Source organism: Arachis hypogaea, chromosome 13 (genome assembly GCF_003086295.3).
Source record: "Arachis hypogaea cultivar Tifrunner chromosome 13, arahy.Tifrunner.gnm2.J5K5, whole genome shotgun sequence".
Lineage (NCBI taxonomy): Eukaryota > Viridiplantae > Streptophyta > Magnoliopsida > Fabales > Fabaceae > Arachis > Arachis hypogaea.
Window position 1 is genome coordinate 93,276,925 of NC_092048.1, and position 19,202 is coordinate 93,296,126.

General features: G+C 32.1%; 2 protein-coding genes and 1 long non-coding RNA gene across 10 annotated transcripts; 1 reads left to right on the forward strand and 2 right to left on the reverse strand.

Annotated features, from left to right (window-relative positions):
• The first annotated feature begins 335 nt into the window (after nt 1-335).
• LOC112732388 (mRNA-decapping enzyme-like protein) lies at nt 336-6,038 on the forward strand. 8 transcript variants are annotated; one of them, XR_011869821.1, is made up of 15 exons: nt 346-650; nt 781-911; nt 1,026-1,060; nt 1,277-1,385; nt 1,467-1,529; nt 1,622-1,684; nt 1,818-1,952; nt 2,246-2,410; nt 2,524-2,564; nt 2,667-2,716; nt 3,628-3,687; nt 3,919-3,973; nt 4,498-4,863; nt 5,400-5,527; nt 5,676-6,038. XR_011869821.1 is itself a non-coding variant. In XM_072212112.1 (14 exons), exons 8-13 carry the CDS (start codon nt 2,246-2,248, stop codon nt 5,505-5,507), a joined length of 501 nt encoding a protein of 166 aa, XP_072068213.1. In that variant the 5' UTR covers nt 336-650; nt 781-911; nt 1,026-1,060; nt 1,277-1,385; nt 1,467-1,529; nt 1,622-1,684; nt 1,818-1,952; the 3' UTR covers nt 5,508-5,527; nt 5,676-6,038. The 8 variants fall into 8 exon arrangements, 2 of the variants coding, with proteins under 2 accessions (XP_072068213.1, XP_025636885.1); XR_011869822.1 differs by having other exon boundaries at nt 4,498-4,574; nt 5,277-5,527; XR_011869820.1 differs by having other exon boundaries at nt 4,498-4,574.
• An 8,435-nt stretch (nt 6,039-14,473) lies between these two features.
• On the reverse strand, nt 14,474-15,066 carry LOC112732389 (DNA-directed RNA polymerases II, IV and V subunit 12). Its single transcript, XM_025781103.2, has 2 exons — nt 14,841-15,066; nt 14,474-14,745 (listed from the first exon to the last, which is right to left on the reverse strand). Exons 1-2 carry the CDS (start codon nt 14,971-14,973, stop codon nt 14,657-14,659), a joined length of 222 nt encoding a protein of 73 aa, XP_025636888.1. The 5' UTR covers nt 14,974-15,066; the 3' UTR covers nt 14,474-14,656.
• Nucleotides 15,067-17,932: 2,866 nt separating this feature from the next.
• LOC112732391 (uncharacterized) lies at nt 17,933-18,477 on the reverse strand. Its single transcript, XR_003168012.3, has 2 exons — nt 18,267-18,477; nt 17,933-18,171 (listed from the first exon to the last, which is right to left on the reverse strand). It is a non-coding gene; the product is annotated as an uncharacterized lncRNA (long non-coding RNA).
• Nucleotides 18,478-19,202: the final 725 nt, after the last annotated feature.

Sequence of the window (19,202 nt, forward strand, 5' to 3'; positions counted from 1 at the left end):
ATCATAAAAATATTTTTTCATATTAATATCGACTTAAAACAATTTTTAGTAGTAAATTAAGTTTAAGAAATCACCCCTACCTCAACTCGTTGAAACTCAAAAGCTATTCAGCGCATCAAAGACCCCTCTTTCTCGGCCCGCAACAGCGGCAGCCATCAAACACTACATGCAGTCACAGTAACTTCGACCCGAGCAAGAACCAAGAACTGAGCAACGGTAGCTTTATTAGTTGATTCCGGCGACATCTGCATCGTTTACCGGTGACTCACTACAAAAAAACTGGTTAAAATGTTATTAATATTAAGGCAGTTTCATAAAAACGCCACAATACTCATGAATTAAGGCGGTTTATGTCACCGCCATAATGTATTTGTAAGGGAAGGACATTTTTAATGATTTTGGCAGTAATAAGTAATAACTGTTGTTAGAAGAAAACCCAACCTAAACCTAATTGCGAATCGCAGAGGAGAGCGTGAGCAACGAGCTTCTCCTCCAGTGGCTTCTTCTCCTCTATTAATGCGAGCTTCTCCTCTATTCTTGTGAGCTTCTCTGCCATTGATGCGAGCTTCTCCTCTATCGAACTTCTGCGCTCTATGTTGTGTGAGCTTCTTACCCTAGCTCGTCTTCTCCGTGTCCGTTCTCACTTTTAGGTTTGTATACAAAATTCTCATCCTCTTCTTCTTCATCTTCTTTTGATTCATGATTTGTTACTTCCTCTCGGTTATTACTATTCTTTCGATTCCTTGTTTTATGTGTGTGAGAGTTGTGTTGGTGTGGCAGAATTCAAAAACGACATCGCCGCTGCTCTGCGAGCTTCTCCTCCATCAATGATTCTTCCCCTCCATCGGTGTCATGTCCATCAATGCTTCTCCTCTGATGGTACATTTGCTTCCATTGATGCGATTTGCTAGGTATTCTATTAGTTTCTATTCTTCGAGCTTTTCTTCTCCTCATCAACCTTATTTCGTTTGATTCTAGGTTTTGATTGTTCTATGCTAACTGCTACTTATTTTATTTAATTTCAGGTTTTGATTTTCTTCCTTGTTCAATTTATTTTTAGGTAAAAAATTGGGAACAATTTTTTGAATATCAAAACTAAATCAAATTATCTTAGGCTTGTTTCTTTTTCTAATTCCAATTATCATTTCTTTGTTACTATGCGGTTTTAATGATAATGCACTTAACGATAATTCCTGTGACATTAATCTATGTTCATGCTTTGAGGAACTTAGCGGTTGTTCCTTGATGTTCTCTCCGATTCCTTGTTCCATCTCAGGATTGCACGTTAATATTTAGATAGAGTATCGAAACAAAAAGACAAGTTGAAGAAACACAGTGCACCGAGAGATTCCAGAAAGGAAGCCCAAGCAGCGCTGCTCATATTGGTCTATATTTTATTGGCTGTGCATCCACTATTCCTCTTCTCTTATGCATGTCTATTAAAATAGAATTGTGGTTTTTCACAGCTGCAATCATTCAGTACTTTATCATCGGTGGAGGTAGCAAAGCAAGAACTGCTGGAAATTCAGGTCAGATTCTAAGCCTTAGTACATAAGCAAGGATTTAACTTTTAACTTTTATGAGATACATTAATAATTTCTGGTGTTATTTTGCAAAGCAGGAAGGAAAAAGTAACCTCAAGGCTAAGGAGCCACTTCTTCAATGCATTCATGCTTACAGGGAGGTAAAATTAACTATCTATTCTTCTTAAAGTGGGAAAGAAGGGAATGAATTTGCTTTAGTTACCTTCCCATCAATTTGAATTCCTATTTTGTTTATTTAATGTCTGTTTAAAAAATTGAGTTCATGAGTTGCAGAGAGCAAGATGACTACGAGGTTGTGAGGAAGGTGGGAAGAGGGAAATACAATGAGGTCTTTGATCTGAGGGCGTTCACTCCACCGATAATGAAAAATGCATCATCAAGATCCTCAAACCCGTCAAGAAGAAAAAGGTGAATCCAATCCCTACACCAATTGCAGTTTGTATTAACTAATATGACTGCTATTTTTAATTTAAAGCAACGCTGCTGTTTTCAGTTTTAGTATACTTTTTCACTTCATTCTATCCTCATATGGCAATGAATGCTGTGCTGGGGCTTCAATGGCCAACTTTGGTCCAGTAGTTCACTTAGTTTGTTATTAAATTTCTAATTTCAAACCTGTAAGATTTTACCCTTTCCAATACTCTGGTTGTATATATAAGTTTGTACATCTTATAAGTTGTTATTTTGGTTGTGAGCTAAAGATGTCGCAGAGTCAGAGTAAGAAACTGATGCCGAATCTGGATAGGCAGAGCACCAAGGTGCTGAATCTCACCGTCCTCCAGCGCTTCAATCCCTTCATCGCCGAGATTCTTTTCACCGCCGCTCATGTCTCTTTCTACGAATTCAACATTGAAACTAATCAGTGGGTCCGTTCTCTCTCTCTCTCTCTCTCTCTTTCTCTCTCTCTCTCTCTTGACACATTTCTATAATCTCTCATCTCGTTTCTTCAATTTCTGGATGTATTCTTTTTTTTTTCCAGAGTCGTAAGGACGTCGAAGGATCTCTATTTGTTGTCAAGAGGTCATCAATGAACACTGCTTCTTCCTCTTTCCATATGCTTCAGTTCATGTGCACTTTGATCCTTGACCAATTTCCCTTATTTTTTTATTTTGCGTTTTTCAGGAATGTGCAGCCTCAGTTTCAGTTCATTGTCATGAATCGACAAAATACAGGTTCGGATTTGTGTTTCTTTTTTTTTAATTGAATCCATTTTGTGGTGTTTTTAGTTCCAAGATTAACTACTAAATGCTAATTAATGTTCAGTGCTGGATAGATTCAATCATTCAAATATATTTTGCATTATTGTTGCTGTAGATTGCATATTCTCTTTTTGGCAGTGCTTGATTTATTATTTCCTCATTGTTTGGAGAAATATAAATGTACTAGTGCTCTGCTCTCATTCATCTGTGTGCCTGATTTGTGCTATCAGTTTTCTGATTTGCAACTTTCTTTGTAATATTTGTTCTGACAGACAACCTAGTAGAAAATCTATTGGATTTTGAGTATGAACTTAAGAAGCCATACCTATTATATCGGAATGCGGCTCAAGAAGTTAATGATATATGGTTTTACAATGAAGATGAATGTGAAGAAGACAACATCTTAAATGGTTTTGTGGTTATTTTGGTAGAACTGTATCCCTGTTAGAAATTTGCAATTTAAATTAAAACATTGTTCACTATTTCTTACTTTTACCAAACTATTTTCAGCTGGCCTATATAAGTGGTTGTCATGTGACAATGGATTTAAAATTCCCATTCCAGTTAGAATATTATGAACTATAAAGGGATTTTCCTTGTCTTGTGGACTTGTAAACTTCAGAGCATCTATTCTACCTTGTAGACACTTTAGGTTGTCTGCTAAAACAATACCTAGTTTTTCATTCTTCCATTTTCTTACACGCTATCTTCTACCAGTATAATAGTTAATGCATTATCTGCAGCCTTTCCCCTCCCCTTTCTTTCTCTTCTTCTTCTGTCTTTACTTTCCCTTTTCTTCATTTGACCCAAAATGCAAGCTGATTATTTAATTATTAACATCCGATGATAAATGCATTTTTCCTTTGTTGCTTCATATTATGCAGATCTTTCACCTCTGTCACCGGACTGGCAAGCAAAGCTAATATTCAACTCTCATCAGATAGGTTTGCCTTTAATAATATGTCATAATCATGGAAAAGAAAAGAAGAAAAAATGTGTCATCCATTATGAAATTACATGCACTGATTCTGAACCCACTCAAAATCTCTATCTATCTATACTCATTCTGCATTATCATAAGCTCATCATCATCTATCTCTTTCTTATTTTGGTTGAAGATTCCTAAATTTGGATATGAAATTATTATAATTGGATATGGTTTATTATGGGTATAGAAAAAGAAGCTGAGGCTAAAATACAAGGGGCAGTGAAGCTTTTAAAGTTCACTGGGTTAGTGGATTTTATCTATTTAGCTGCACCATCTCATAGGCATGCATGCATACCCTTATCACTACAATAATGGATACATCAATAATCAATCATTAATATAACTTCATTACATGTGATTTTTTGTTATATTTATTATTTATTTTCTAATGTTACTTATTTTAGTTTGTTTAAGTCTCATATTTTAAGTAAAAGATTAAAAAAAATTATACGTGATAATAAAATTATGTAAAAAATTAACATGATGATGAGAAGGATTCATCATCCTATATGCATCAATGGATCCGTTAAATAAAATAATATTATGTGTATTTTTGGGAATGTGGAAACAACAAATAATAGCATTGCTGCAATGGCATCCACTTTATTTTCCTAGTGGCCATTTTTCTTCTATAACCAGTCACTGTCATTTAGATATTGCACCACTATAGCCATTTTTGAGAAGACATATTAGATATATGTTTTAAAATATTTAGATAACTAACTAACTAACTTGCTTGGTTTTTTTGTTCCTTGTTCTTGTTCAGTTGTTCCAAATTTCCATTTTCATTGTAGTCGCAGAAACAGAAAACCAAACAATCATCAATCTTCAACCCTTTTGCAGGTAAATTCAGTTACCCTTTATTGTTTCTGAGGTTTTTTCTCTTTTTATTTTTATTTTTTTATATTTTACATGCTTATTACACATCATGATGTTGTATCAAAGTTTGAAACTTTGTTCGTTTTTGAGCTCAATTTAATTTGATTTGGTTTGCAACACGGCACAACATTCTCTAATTGTTCCTTATTGTTTTGTTTCTTGAGAAATCGCTCACCATGGCTTCTGAGCTTCCTAATTACTGTGCAATTTCTGGGTTTTGTTGGAAAATTATTCATGTTGAGTCATAATTTGAGTAAGTTTTTTTTTCCTGCTCATAGATTTAAGAAATTTTATGCTTAATGGGATGAGGGAAGAGTTGTGTTTTAGGTTATAAAATTTATTCTTTCTTTAATTCTTTGATGAATCTTGGTTGGTTTTAATGTAGTCCTCTCGAATGGCATTGCTAAATTTCTCTATTTTTATATTTATTATATTTGCTGCTACTTTGCTTGTTTTCATTTATTAAATACTTCTGATATTGCATACAATTTTGCTAACATTCTTACTAATCAAATAACCATAAATCAAGTATTAAAAAGAATTAATTGAAAACAGATAGTGTGTCTCAGTGTTCTTATGTAAATGAGTTGTTTGGTTATTTAGATAACTAACTAACTTGCTTTAACTAATATGAATCTGTTGGTAATAATTTTTCATGTGAAACAGGGTTTAGATCTTCAACTCTTGTTAATGTATAAGCCAAGGCCTCATTATTTGTTATATAAAATGGAAAAATGCAGAAATTACTTATCTTGTATCTGATTTCTGCTGCTGTTCTCATTCACTCAGAGAGGAAAAGGGTTTAGGACTGTGGAGTGTGTCACTGCTCATTCTGGCTCTCCTGAACGATGTAATACCTCTAAAATACAGCACAATTTGAAGTCAATTTCAAGTTAATAGAGTCACCTTAAGTTGAGGTTAGTAGGCATTCACTTCACTAGTTATCTACAAAAATAATAAGAAGATTAACTATCAGTCTTAGTAAGGATATTATTTCTAAGATTATTTGTTGTCTACCTCTCACTGCGCTGAAAGCTTATTTGTTATTTGTGTTGGTGCTTGGAGTGTTGGAGCAAGAAACAAAGATGTTGGAGCAAGTTCCTGGGATGAAACTCACACAAGAGACCAAGAAATTAAGGCAGGCTTGTTTTAAAATTAATTACAAAAGGAAGAAATTTTTGGCCTCCAAATCTTATTCATCATCACTTAGCTAAGCTACTTGTCTTGTATTAGATGAAAAAGACAGCACTTATTAGATGGTTTAAATACATTATTAGATATTAACATATTTTAGGGAACTGGAAGGGGTAGATTTGACTGATTAGTGTTTATTGCAATGTTTGTATTTTGGTAAGTTTAGTAAGACAAGGTTTTGTATAGGAGTTATTACTTTTGATTTTCAATAATAAAAATTACATATTATATTAATATTTTGTTTATGAGTTATATAATATTTCATTTATGGATTATGATTTTTTGCTATTGTGAAATTTTAATCATAAAATTATTTATTTAACTCGATAAAAATGGCTGTAAAAATTATTTTTTTAAGCGATAAAAAATGTCACTGTCAGGGTAAAATAGCGGTTCAAAAATGTCATTTTAACCAATCAAAACGCTACTGTCAGGGTAAAAATGGCGGTTTAAAAATGCCGTTTTAACCAACCAAAATGCAACTGTCAAGGTAATAACGGCAGTTCAAACCGCCGTTTTAACCTATCCAAAAACTGCCATTTTAACCCTGGAAATAACGGCGGTTTGAACCGCCGTTTTAACCAACCAAAATGCCATTCTGTCAGGGTAACAATGGCGGTTCAAACCGCCATTTTAACCTATCCAAGAACCGTCATTTTAACCCTGGAAATAACGGCGGTTCGAACCGCCGTTTTAACCTATTCAAAAACTGCCGTTTTAACCCAGGGAATTGTGGCGGTTTTCAGAAAACCGCTGTAATAACCAGAATGGCGCCCAGAATTACGTCGCTTTACGAAACCGCCATTATTGGTAATAATGGCGGTTCAAACCGCCGTAAATACCAAAAAAACCGCCGTTTTTACCAGAATTTTTTGTAGTGACTGGGCACGGCGGGCAGCCCCTAGCAACAGTTCAACAGATGCAAGGGTGGCAGAGCCAACCCTCCTCCTCACATGCAACATCACTAGTGTCCACCACAGTCACCCTTTCCTCCCAACTTGTTGGGAATAAGTAGTATGACCACAATTCAATCAATCACGTGTCAAATAATTTGTTATTGTTATTATATTAAAATTTTAATATAATAACGTACTTGATTAAATTTAGAGATTTATTATTGTGATAGTGATCATAATATTTAAAGATAAATCTTTTATAATTTAATCTAAATTGTTCTTGGCCATAGGATTATTAAAAAAAGACATTAATAATCTGGAAAGATCAATATATATATAATGGTCTTCATTGGATGAAGATTAATATATCTCATTTATTAAACTATATATATAGATGGTGCATATAGAGATATGACCATTGAACTGACTCACTCTGAGAATTCCTAATGGTTATAATTACCGCATATTTGTCAATAGGATATTCTCAAGATGAACATAGTAATAGAGTTTTCTTTGACCTGCGACTGTCATAGTAATTAACAATGTATTTATTATACTTTGATTCCGAACACCTAATACCCTAGGGTACTACTTGAATGGATATTGGGTATGATTTAAATACTTGTAGAATTAATGATTAGTTAATAAGGAATCCGTCAACTCTCGGTAAAGAGTTTGAGCTCTATGATTATAATGATTGAGATGAATAAAACCTTGGCCAAGGGGATTGAATGAATGAAGAAATGAGTTTCTTAAGTCATTCACAGTTCATTATAATAATGGTAACAAGTTAGAGTTTGACAATTAAACCATACTCTAAGGGTTAACCAAGAGCTGGAAAGATGGAAGGAATTATACTTTGTTCTTCTGAGGTTCTTAGTAAAAATATATTACTTCATACTATCGGGTCATTGAGGAGTGTTGTTAGACGCCAACCTTGATTAGTAAATTTAGTATGACTAATTTGCTACCCGCTTAGTATTGAACCTATGGGGTCACACACTAACGAGTGTTCTAATCTTTGCTGTAGAATTATTTAATTATTATTTTGATTTGATCAAATAAATAATGATATTGATTCAAAATGGAATATTATTGTATTTTTTGCTAGCACCAAGAATATAATAATAGTATGATGATTGAGAATAGTAAATGAGATTTGAGAATAATTAGTTATTTTATTTGTAAACTTGAATTCTAAATTTGGATGAGATCCTAATTGATTCTGTTTCAAATTGAGTTATGATATGATTCATAAATTTGAAAGATTCAGATTTAAAATAACAAGATATGATTTAAATTTGAATTGAGATTCAAATTTAAAATCAGTAACAAATTTCATACTATATATATATATATATATATATGCCAAGAGTAAAAGAATTACAGATGAGAATAAAACACAAGGGTTTTATTCCTTTACCTCTACGCACAAAAATGTATGTGAGCCTGATTATTGGAGAAGAATTTTATGGCGTACAAAGAGTTGCAAGAGGTTTCTCAATTTAGATAAGATATCCATTGGTCAAAGAGTTGACAGCAAAGGTTGGTCTCGGTGTGGATACGCTTAGTGCCTTCGTACCATCGAAGGAGAAAAAGATTTTTACTAGCGTACTCAGGTATTTAGATCTGATCTATATATTGTATATTATTGGAATAAATGTTAAACACAAAATAGATCTTTAAGGATTACTTTTTTCTTCCGCTGCGTGTTATGAACGCATGGTAATCCTTCAGTGGTATCAGAGCTTTGGCTTTTTTGTGTTTAAATTTTTATTCCTATTTTCTTAAAGTTTGTGAATTAATAGGATTAATTCAAATTGTTTTTAAGCATGTAATGTATTTATTTCTATTGAGATAGTTTTCTAATAAATTAATAGTTAATTTATTTTAATTATTTAATTGTGATTAAATTATCATTCTTTTAATATAAAAGTTATATTTATAATCAAATATTTTGTTTGATTTTATTTATATATTAAATTTTATTGTGATTTTGATCACAATAAAAGGAATAAGATGCAAAATATCTTTCGTTTGTTTCTTATGTATATAAGTGTATATATAAAGGTCAAATTTGATTTGATAAATTTTTTTGAGGCTAAACGTTAGTACATGAAAAATCAAATTTTGATTTGATTGATGTGTTTTGAACACTATAATTTTAGAAATTAGTTTTTCTAATGTTCTTGATTATAAAGAGCGGCCTGACAATCAAGAGTTTTATTTTCAAGATAATAATCAGTACATACATTTGATGTATTAGAGATTTAATTTTATATTTTCCCTAGATAACTTAGGAGTATAAAATGTAATCTATGAGTACTGATGAAAAATTCTCTAATAATAGAGATAAATCCTAAAAGTTAGGAGATTGCCAAACAAATAAATTTATCTCTTGTTTACAAGGAGCAACCTGACAACCAGGAGACTTGTACTCATAGATAGAATTTATTCATGCATATGATGATGTAATAAAGGGAATTAATTTTATACTTGAACCTAGATAACCTAGGGGTATAAAATATAATTCAGTTAAAAAATTGTCTGACAACCAGATAATTATTTGGGATTATAATTATATAGGATATAATTCAATCATGTTTATTTAGAATAGGTATGAGTAACAACTTGACAACCAAGGTACTCATTCACGATTCTAAATAATTTTGTCAGAAATATAGATTTCTTAATTTACTTTCATATTTTAAATTTTTAATTATGTCCACCTTTTATGTGGCATACTTGAAAGTAATATATTAAATACAATTTGAGAATTGTATTTTCAAAGGGTTATCATTGAGATGATAATATTCTCCAATAAAATTGGCTTTGAAATGGTCAAAACTTTTGATGTATTTATAATATTATTTTACAATATGGGTTGTTTTGACAACTATGAGTTCTAATTTCAAAAGCATATACCCACTATTTATTACTGAACATCTTGAGAAGATGTATGGTGTCCAAAGTAAGATAGTATGATTATCAAAGATTTTATTTAAACTAGTGGGAGTATTGGGCAGTATATTTTGAATTAAACAACTTTAGAAGTTGAAATGCCATTAGGCAAATGGCTTTTGTGAGAATTGTTCTTGCAAGCATTTTTGGAGATTTATTTTGTTGCAAACAATTTATAATTGGCTTTAATATGATTAAGGTTTGTGGCCTTTTTGGAAACTCAATATGAGTATTGAGGATGCGAATCTAAATTGCTCTTAAGGGTTGGTTTGACCAATAATAAAAATATTGAGTATTTTTATTATAAGAGTTTAAAGTAAAATCTCTAATATCTAATTGATATTCTATTGAATAGAGAATGAGATTCTCTCCATGCATAAATACTAGTACTCTATGTACTCCATCATGTTTAAGAAACATGAAATTTGATTTAGTTAAATATCACTGTTTGTTAAATATTTAGACTACGTTTTAGAAATATTACTAAATTAACAAATTTCTCACTAAATCAATTTTTTATCCATATGAGATATGGAAAAGGCATAAGTTGAAACTCAAAAATATTAGAGTTTGGAGATGTCTTATATGTGTTAAGAGATTGCACAACAATAGAATTGATATTAGGTCCGATAAATGAGATTTATTGGTTATCCTAAAGAAATAATGAGATTATTTTTATCACTCTTCTTATGATAAAGTGTTTGTGATAAGAGGTTAAACTCTTTTTTAGAAAAGGAATTCCATCTTTAAAAAAAGAGTGGGAGTACAATTACTTTTATTAGAATTGTATATCACTCAATAGAGGATATACTTTTTTCCTGAAAGTATAAAAGGTTTGATCGTCAAACTAACTTTTCGAAAAAATAGCCTATTTGTATAATGATACAATTCTATAAAGATAGATCTAATGGTTACTTAGATTTTTTTTATAATCATGTTCAATAAGGATTGTCCTTAAAATAAAATTATGCACTATTGTAGTGTGAGATTTCATGTTTTGAGAAAACGTGATATTTATTATACACTGGTTGTATTTTACCAAAGGTCAAGCAAACATGCTCAAAAGTAAAGGTATTTAAGGTCAAAAGAGTTTTGATGAATACAAATGTGCATTGAAAAATTATACACATGATTGATTGGTTCTAGTGCAAGTGGGAGATTATTGTGATAATAGTATGCCCAAGATCCAATTTATCATGATTGGCTCTCGTGCAAGTGGGAGATTGTTGGGAATAAGTAGTATGACCACAATTCAATCAATCACGTGTCAAATAATTTGTTATTGTTATTATATTAAAATGTTAATATAATAACGTCCTTGATTAAATTTAGAGATTTATTATTGTGATAGTGATCATAATATTGAGAGATAAATCTTTTATAATTTAATCTAAATTGTTCTTGGTCATAGGATTATTAAAAAAGGACATTAATAATCCGGAAAAATCAATATATATATATAATGGTCTTCATTGGATGAAGATTAATATATCTCATTATTAAACTATATATATAGATGGTGCATATAGAGATATGACTATTGAACTGACTCACTCTGAGAATTCCTAATGGTTATAATTACCGCATATTTGTCAATAGGATATTCTCAAGATGAACATAGTAATAGAGTTTCCTTTGACCTGCGACTGTCATAGTAATTAACAATGTATTTATTATACTTTGATTCCGGACACCTAATACCCTAGGGTGCTAGTTGAATGGATATCGGGTATGATTTAAATACTTGTAGAATTAATGATTAGTCAATAAGGAATCCGTCAACTCTCGGTAAAGAGTTTGAGCTCTATGATTATAATGATTAAGATGAATAAAACCTTGGCCAAGGGGATTGAATGAATGAAGAAATGAGTTTCTTAAGTCATTCACAGTTCATTATAATAATGGTAACAAGTTAGAGTTTGACAATTAAACCATACTCTAAGGGTTAACCAAGAGCTGGAAAGATGGAAGGAATTATACTTTGTTCTTCTGAGGTTCTTAGTAAAAATATATTACTTCATACTATCGGGTCGTTGAGGAGTGTTGCTAGACGCCAACCTTGATTAGTAAATTTAGCATGACTAATTTACTACCCGCTTAGTATTGAACCTATGGGGTCACACACTAACGAGTGTTCTAATCTTTGCTGTAGAATTATTTAATTATTATTTTAATTTGATCAAATAAATAATTATATTGATTCAAAATGGAATATTATTGTATTCTTTGCTAGCACCAAGAATATAATAATAGTATGATGATTGAGAATAGTAAATGAGATTTGAGAATGATTAGTTATTCTATTTGTAAACTTGAATTCTAAATTTGGATGAGATCCTAATTGATTCTGTTTCAAATTGAGTTATGATATGATTCATAAATTTGAAAGATTCAGATTTAAAATAACAAGATATGATTTAAATTTGAATTGAGATTCAAATTTAAAATCAGTAACAAATTTCATACTATATATATGTATGCCAAGAGTAAAGGAATTACAGATGAGAATAAAACACAAGGATTTTATTCCTTTACCTCTACGCACATAAACGTATGTGAGCCTGATTCTTGGAGAAAAATTTTATGGCGTGCAAAGAGTTGCAAGAGGTTTCTCAATTTAGATCAGATATCCATTGGTCAAAGAGTTGACAGCAAAGGTTGGTCTCGGTGTGGATACGCATAGTGCCTTCGTACCATCGAAGGAGAAAAAAGATTTTTACTAGCGTACTCAGGTATTTAGATCTGATCTATATATTATATATTATTGGAATAAAGTTTAAACACAAAATAGATCTTTAAGGATTACTTTTTTTTCTTCCGTTGCGTGTTATGAACACATGGTAATCCTTCACAGCCAACCCAATGTCGACGGCAGCGACAGCCTAGCCGCAGCGATGATGAAATGGCGGCGATGGAGGCACGACAGCGTGAACCAGACTCCTCTTTTACGTTCATCTTTCTCTCTTCGCGAAGCCCGCACACCACGGAACAACGGCGGCGACCTGCGGTGCTAACGGTGACGAGGCTGGTCCCGACCTTGTCTCCTTCGAGCATCTCTCCCTCCCTTCACGATTCTGTTCAATGGTGACCAAGAAGCACGACGGCAATTAGCGCGGAGCTCCTCCAGCGATGGCTGTTCATGGATAGATCGGCGACGAGCTGACGCGGTGCGGCAGTGACAACATGCAGTGGCGGTGCAGTCTCCCCCTCCTCTTCCCTCTACTCCTTTGAATCTCCCTTTCTTTTCGAATCTCCCTTTCTTTTTTGTTAGTGTATGAGAGTGAGTGAAGAATGTGAGAGTGAGGAGTGGTGGTGGGAAGAAGTAAAAGGGGGTGAAAGACGCCTGTAAGGGTTAAATTAGGGTTAGGGTTTCAACTTCGGGATTTTTTGGTAATTTAGGTAATTTTAATAAAAATTAGGGATATATAGTAATTGAAAACCATTTTTTCCTTAATCTAACACTCATTTATGAAAATTACTATTTAATTTTTAATTTTCAAATAATTAAAGATAGTCAAATTAATTTCTCTTAAAATCATAAACTAGAGTTCAAAGTCTAATTATTCAAATGAAACCATATATCTAAAATCCTCATTATTTTTCAATTACTCAAGCTTTCAAATCAATAATAAAAAAATATCCAATTAATATAAAAGTTTTTGAAAACAATATCCTGAATAAACAAAATAAATCATAATTAATTTATTATTTAATTTCTAAAAATCTGGGGTCTTACACAACCTTTCTTTTTCTAGGGTTTAGGGTTTCAAACACTCTATTTCAGGTTTTCCACTTCGGCTTCAGCTGCAACTACGTCTGCATGCCTTACCCCTTCCTAATATGCACAGTTTTATAAATAGTCTTCATTTAGGCCTTCAAATAATTATATTGGGCTCAAAATGGATCTTACTTCTATATTCTTTATAGACCTAACCTTGGCAGGAGGACCAAAAACAAATATAAGTAATACCAATATATATATATATATATATATATATATATATATATATATATATATATATATGAGTTTAATTTTAATCCATTGACAATGTAAAATATTTTATTTGGTCATACAATCATGTCGGTTATTTTGGATGACCATTCACCCGGTTGGTGTACGTGTACGCAAAACCCACACTATTTCGTACAGCAGCAGTACCAGCAAGTGCATTGGGTCATCCAAGTAATACCTGACCAAGTTAGGGTCGATCCCACGAGGATTGTGACTTGAAGTAAGCTATGGTTATCTTGCAGGTCTTAGTCAGGCGGAATCATAAAAAGTTAACTATTAGGAATTATATGCTGGGAATAGAGTTGAGAGTTGGAGTTGCTTTGTCTTTCTGAAGTAACTCTGGTACTACTGTCTTCTTTGCTTGTGAATGATCTTATTCTATAGCAGCCGTAAGTGATCAAAGCCATTGCTCGTGGTCATTGATCTCCGCTGCTACAGGTTGAACACGGCCGTGGCCATTGGCCGTGGTTACTCAATCTGACGAAGGGTGAAGCGCATAGCAGCCCATTCTCTTGGCGATCCTACTCAAAACGCCACAGACAAGGACGAATCTTCCGGATCAGAGAACACTGCTTCTTTGGATTCTAGCCTATACCACGGAGACCCTAATCTCCCCGGAGATCGACTGAACTGGTGTTTCGAGAAGTCCCCAACGAAATCGTGGATTAATCGTCTAAGAGATGTATAAACATAGCTGTTGACTCGTGCTTTTCTTTCAGGTACTCACACGAACACAAGTAGACGCGGGTGTTTGTTAGGAGACATTATTAACATTGTTGACAATATTATACAAAGAAATATGATATCATTCTAAAGACCCCGCTTAAATTTATATAGATATGAAAGTATAAAACAGATAAGCAAGCCGACACGGAGTCCAATTTTGTTTGGTTTCTTCAGCGAGTCTCATACTAGACAACTGTAATGACAACAAATGAATAAGTATATGTATAAGTGACTGCAATAAATGAAAGCAGCAACCTTCAACAAGTGCGAAAGTATGAAACAAATGAGCAAGCCAACACAGAGTCCAGTTTTGCTTGGTTCTTTCGGCGTGCCTCATACTGCACAACTGTAGTCACAACAAATGAACAGGTAAATGTATAAGTTAATGCGATAAATAAAAGCAGCAACCTTCAATAAGTGATAAAAAAAAGGGGTGCTTACTACGACGGGTGCGCTTCTTGTAAAGCATGTGATAACCGCACTCATAGCACTGGATGACGTCACCGGGTTTAAGTTTGTTCTCCATCCCACAATCACCGCAAAAGTAGCTCACTGGCTCAACCTGAGGATCCATCTTTTCTTTTTCTAAGGATTAGGGCTAGAAACACTATTTTAGGTTTTTTCACATCGGCTTAATCTAAAACTGCATATGCCTTACCCCTTCCCAATTCGCGCAGTTTTATACACAGTTTTCATTTGGGCCATCAGATAATTACAAAGGGCCCAAAATGGATCATACTTCGACATTCTTTATAAACCCAACCTTGGCAGGACCAAAAACAAATAGAAGTAATACCAATATGTATGAGTTTAATTATAATGCATTGATAGCGTAAAACGTTTTATACGGTCGTGCAATCACATCCGTTATTTTGGATGACCATTCACGCGATCAAGGTGAAAGATAATTATTTTTACTGATGTGATATTACATAATTAGATACACATGTAAAACTACTTTACACAGACAGTGCATCAAAATTAAATTATATATATACAACCAATACAGGTAATACACTAAAGTTTGGTTTGTTAAAACTTTTTGAAGAGGTACTAGTGCTTTTCAAAAGCATAAGCACCTCGTTATGCGTATGCTAAATAAAAAAGTTCATGTATTTGTACTTGTAGCTTTTAAAAGTTAAGGGTACTTAACAAAACTTTAGATGGAGCTTTTAAAGTTGGCTTGTGCTTATCAAAATTAAAATGTCTAATATAACCTCATATATTAATTAATATTCAATTTTAATTCTTACATTAATATTTATTATAGTTTTTTTTTTAATTTTAAAAGCTACTTTACCAAATGTACTCATTATTCCTTATCCTTATTAAAAGCTATTTTCAATTTAATTTACTAAATACATATGCTATTTTTAAAAAACTAGCTTTTAAAGTTAACTTTTATAAATTATTTTTCAAAAGTAAAAGTTTTACCAAACTAAGATTCTGTTTGGAAAGTAGCAAAAGCAATCTTTTTTTTTTACTTTTGAATTATGAAAAGTCATATTATGCATGTTTGGTACTACTTTTGAAAAATATTTTTATCATCCCGAGAAGTTGATTCAAAGCTTTTAAAAAAGTAGAAAAATATGACTTCTTTCATTCTCAAAAATTATTTTATCACTCCTCAAATAATAATCCTTTGGCTAATTTTTACAAAGAAGTCCAAATTTGGTTAATTTATCATACTCACAAGGCTAAGTGCAACAGACAAATGATTTATTCTTATCTCTATGTTATGTTTATTTCTTGCTCTTTGTTAAGTGTGTTGACATTCATACATTTTCTTTGGGGTGTGTACTTCTCTAAACTCAGTGGCTAACGGCATAAATTTAGCACCAAGAAGAGAAATTTTCTTTGCTCGGATTAATTTCATAATAGATAAGTATTTGTATAACACTAATTCAAAGTAGTAAAGATGAAGGTTCATGCAACATTGTTGACCATGTTGATAATATTACACAAAAGAAACATGACACCATTCTGAAGATAGCACTTAAATTTATATAGACATGAAAGTATGAAGCAGATGAGCAAGCCAACACGGAGTCCAATTTTATTTTGTTTCTTCAGTGAGCCTCATACAACAAATGAACAGATAAATGTATAAGTGAATGCGATAAATGAAAGTAGCAACCTTCAACAAGTGATAAAAAGGGTGTTTATTGCAATGGGTGCGCTTCTTGTAAAGAATGCGGTAATCGCACTCACGGTACTAGATAACGTCCCCGGATATCAGTGTGTCCTCCATCCGACAATCACCGCAAATGTAGCTCAACGGCTCGGCCTGAGGATCCTTCCTTTCTTTTTCTAGGGTATAGGGTTTGAAACACTATTTCAGGTTTTTCACTTTGGTTTCAGCTGCAACTGCATCTACCTTACCCCTTCCCAATTTGCGCAGTTTTATACATAGCCTTTAGATAATTACAGTAGGCCCCAAATGGGTCTTACTTCTATATTCTTTATAGACCAAACCTTGACGCAACCAAAAACAAATATAAGTAACACCAATATATATGAGTTTACTTTTAATGCATTGACAGTGTAAAACGTTTTATACGGTCGTGCAATCACATCCATTATTTTGGATGACCATTCACGCGGTCAATGTAAAAGATAATTATTTATTACTGATATGGTGTTACGTAATTAGATGTGCGTGTAAAACTACTTTACACTGACAATGCATCAAAATTAAAATATATATATATATATATATATATAGCCAATACAGGTAATACACTAAGACTTGGCTTAGTAAAAATAAGGTACTTGTGCTTTTCAAAAGCATAAGCGCCTCGTTATGCGTTTGATAAATTAAAAAATTTATATGTTTGTGCTTGCAGCTTTTTAAAGTTGGCTTGTACTTATCAAAATTAAAAAGTCTAATATAACCTCATACATTAATAAATATTCAAATTTAATTCTTTTATTAAATATTTATTATAATATTTTTAAATTTTAAAAGTTACTTTACCAAATGCACTTGTTATTTCTTATGCTTATGCTTATTAAAAACTATTTTTAATTTAATTTATCCAATACAGATGCAACGATTTTTAAAAAACTAACTTTTAAAAGTTAATTTTTATAAGTTACTTTAGAAAAGTAAAAGTTTGACCAACTAAAAACCCGTTTGGAAAGTAACTAATAATTTTTTTTTTTACATTTTAATTATGAAAAGTCAAATTATGAGTGTTTGGTACTATTTTGAAAAAATATTTTTAACTTCTGAAGAAGTTAATTCAGAGCTTTTGAAGAAGTAAAAAAATATGAATTCTTTCATTTTCAAGTTATTTTATCACTAAACTCAAATAAGAATCCTTGGCTAATTATTACAAAGAATCCCACATTTGGTTAATCTATCATATTCATAAGGCTAGGCGCGACAGTAAGATGATTTTTCCATGTGATTATGTTATGTTTCTTTCTTACTCTTTGTTAAGTATGTCAACATTCATACATTACCTTTGGAGTGTGTACTTCTCTAGGTCAATGGCTAACTGCGTAAATTTAGCCCCAACAAAAAAACATTTCTTTACTCGGATCAATTTCATAATAGATGAGTATATATATAATAATGATTCAATGTAGTAAAGATGAAGATTTATGCGACATTATTGACATTATTGACAATATTATACAAAGAAACATGATACCATTCTAAAGACCTCACTTAAATTTATATAGACATGAAAGTATAAAACAGATGAGCAAGCCAACACGGAGCCCAATTTTGTTTGGTTTTTTCACCGAGTCTCATACTGGACAACTGTAATGACAACAAATGAATAAGTAAATGTATAAGTGAATGCGATAAATGAAAGCAGCAACTTTCAACAAGTGATAAAAAAAATGGGTGTTTACTGCAACGGGTGCGCTTCTTGTAAAGGATGTGATAACCGTACTCACGGCACTGGATGATGTCACCGGATTTATGTGTGTTCTCCATCCCACAATCACCGCAAAAGTAGCTCACCGGCTCAGCCTAAGGATGCATCCTTTTTTTTCTATGGAATAGGGTTTGAAACACTATTTGAGGTTTTTCACTTCGGCTTCATCTAGAACTGCATATGCCTTACCCCTTTCCAATTCCCACAGTTTTATACACAGTTTTCATTTGGGCCTTCAGATAATTACAAAGGGCCCAAAATGGATCATATTTCAATATTATTTATAAACCCATCCTTGGCAGGACAAAAAATAAATATAAGTAATACCAATATATATATGAGTTTAATTATAATGCATTGACAGCGTAAAACGTTTTATACGGTCGTGCAATCACATCCGTTATTTTAGATGACCATTCACGCAGTCACAGTGAAAGATAATTATTTTTACTGATGTAGTGTTACATAATTAAATATACATGTGTAAAACTACTTTGCACTGACAGTGCATTAAAATTAAATTATATATATAGCCAATACAAGTAATACACTTGAGTTTGGTTTGGTAAAACTTTTTGAAGAGATAGTAGTGCTTTTCAAAAGCATAAACACCTCGTTATACATTTGCTAAATCAAAAAGTTCACGTGTTTGTGCTTGCAGGTTTTAAAAGTTAGGGGTACTTTAAAAAAATCTTAGATTGAGCTTTTAAAGTTGGCTTGTGCTTATCAAAATTAAAAAGTCTAATATAACTTCATACATTAATTAATATTCAAATTTAATTCTTACATTAATATTTATTATAATATTTTTAAATTTTAAAAACTACTTTACCAAATCCACTCGTTATTTCTTATGCTTATTAAAAGCTATTTTCAATTCAATTTACTAAATACAAATGCTATTTTTAAA

Bases quoted from the DNA above. Each gene is read 5' to 3' on its own strand.
- LOC112732388 (XM_072212112.1), top strand. From the start codon at position 2,246: ATGTCGCAGAGTCAGAGTAAGAAACTGATGCCGAATCTGGATAGGCAG. The intron at 2,565-2,666 runs GTCATCAATGAA...TGCGTTTTTCAG, and splicing joins TCTCTATTTGTTGTCAAGAG to GAATGTGCAGCCTCAGTTTC. The intron at 4,575-5,399 runs GTAAATTCAGTT...TCATTCACTCAG, and splicing joins AATCTTCAACCCTTTTGCAG to AGAGGAAAAGGGTTTAGGAC.
- LOC112732389 (XM_025781103.2), bottom strand. From the start codon at position 14,973: ATGGATCCTCAGGTTGAGCCAGTGAGCTACTTTTGCGGTGATTGTGGG. The intron at 14,746-14,840 runs GTAAGCACCCCT...TTGTGACTACAG, and splicing joins CAAGAAGCGCACCCGTCGTA to TTGTGCAGTATGAGGCACGC.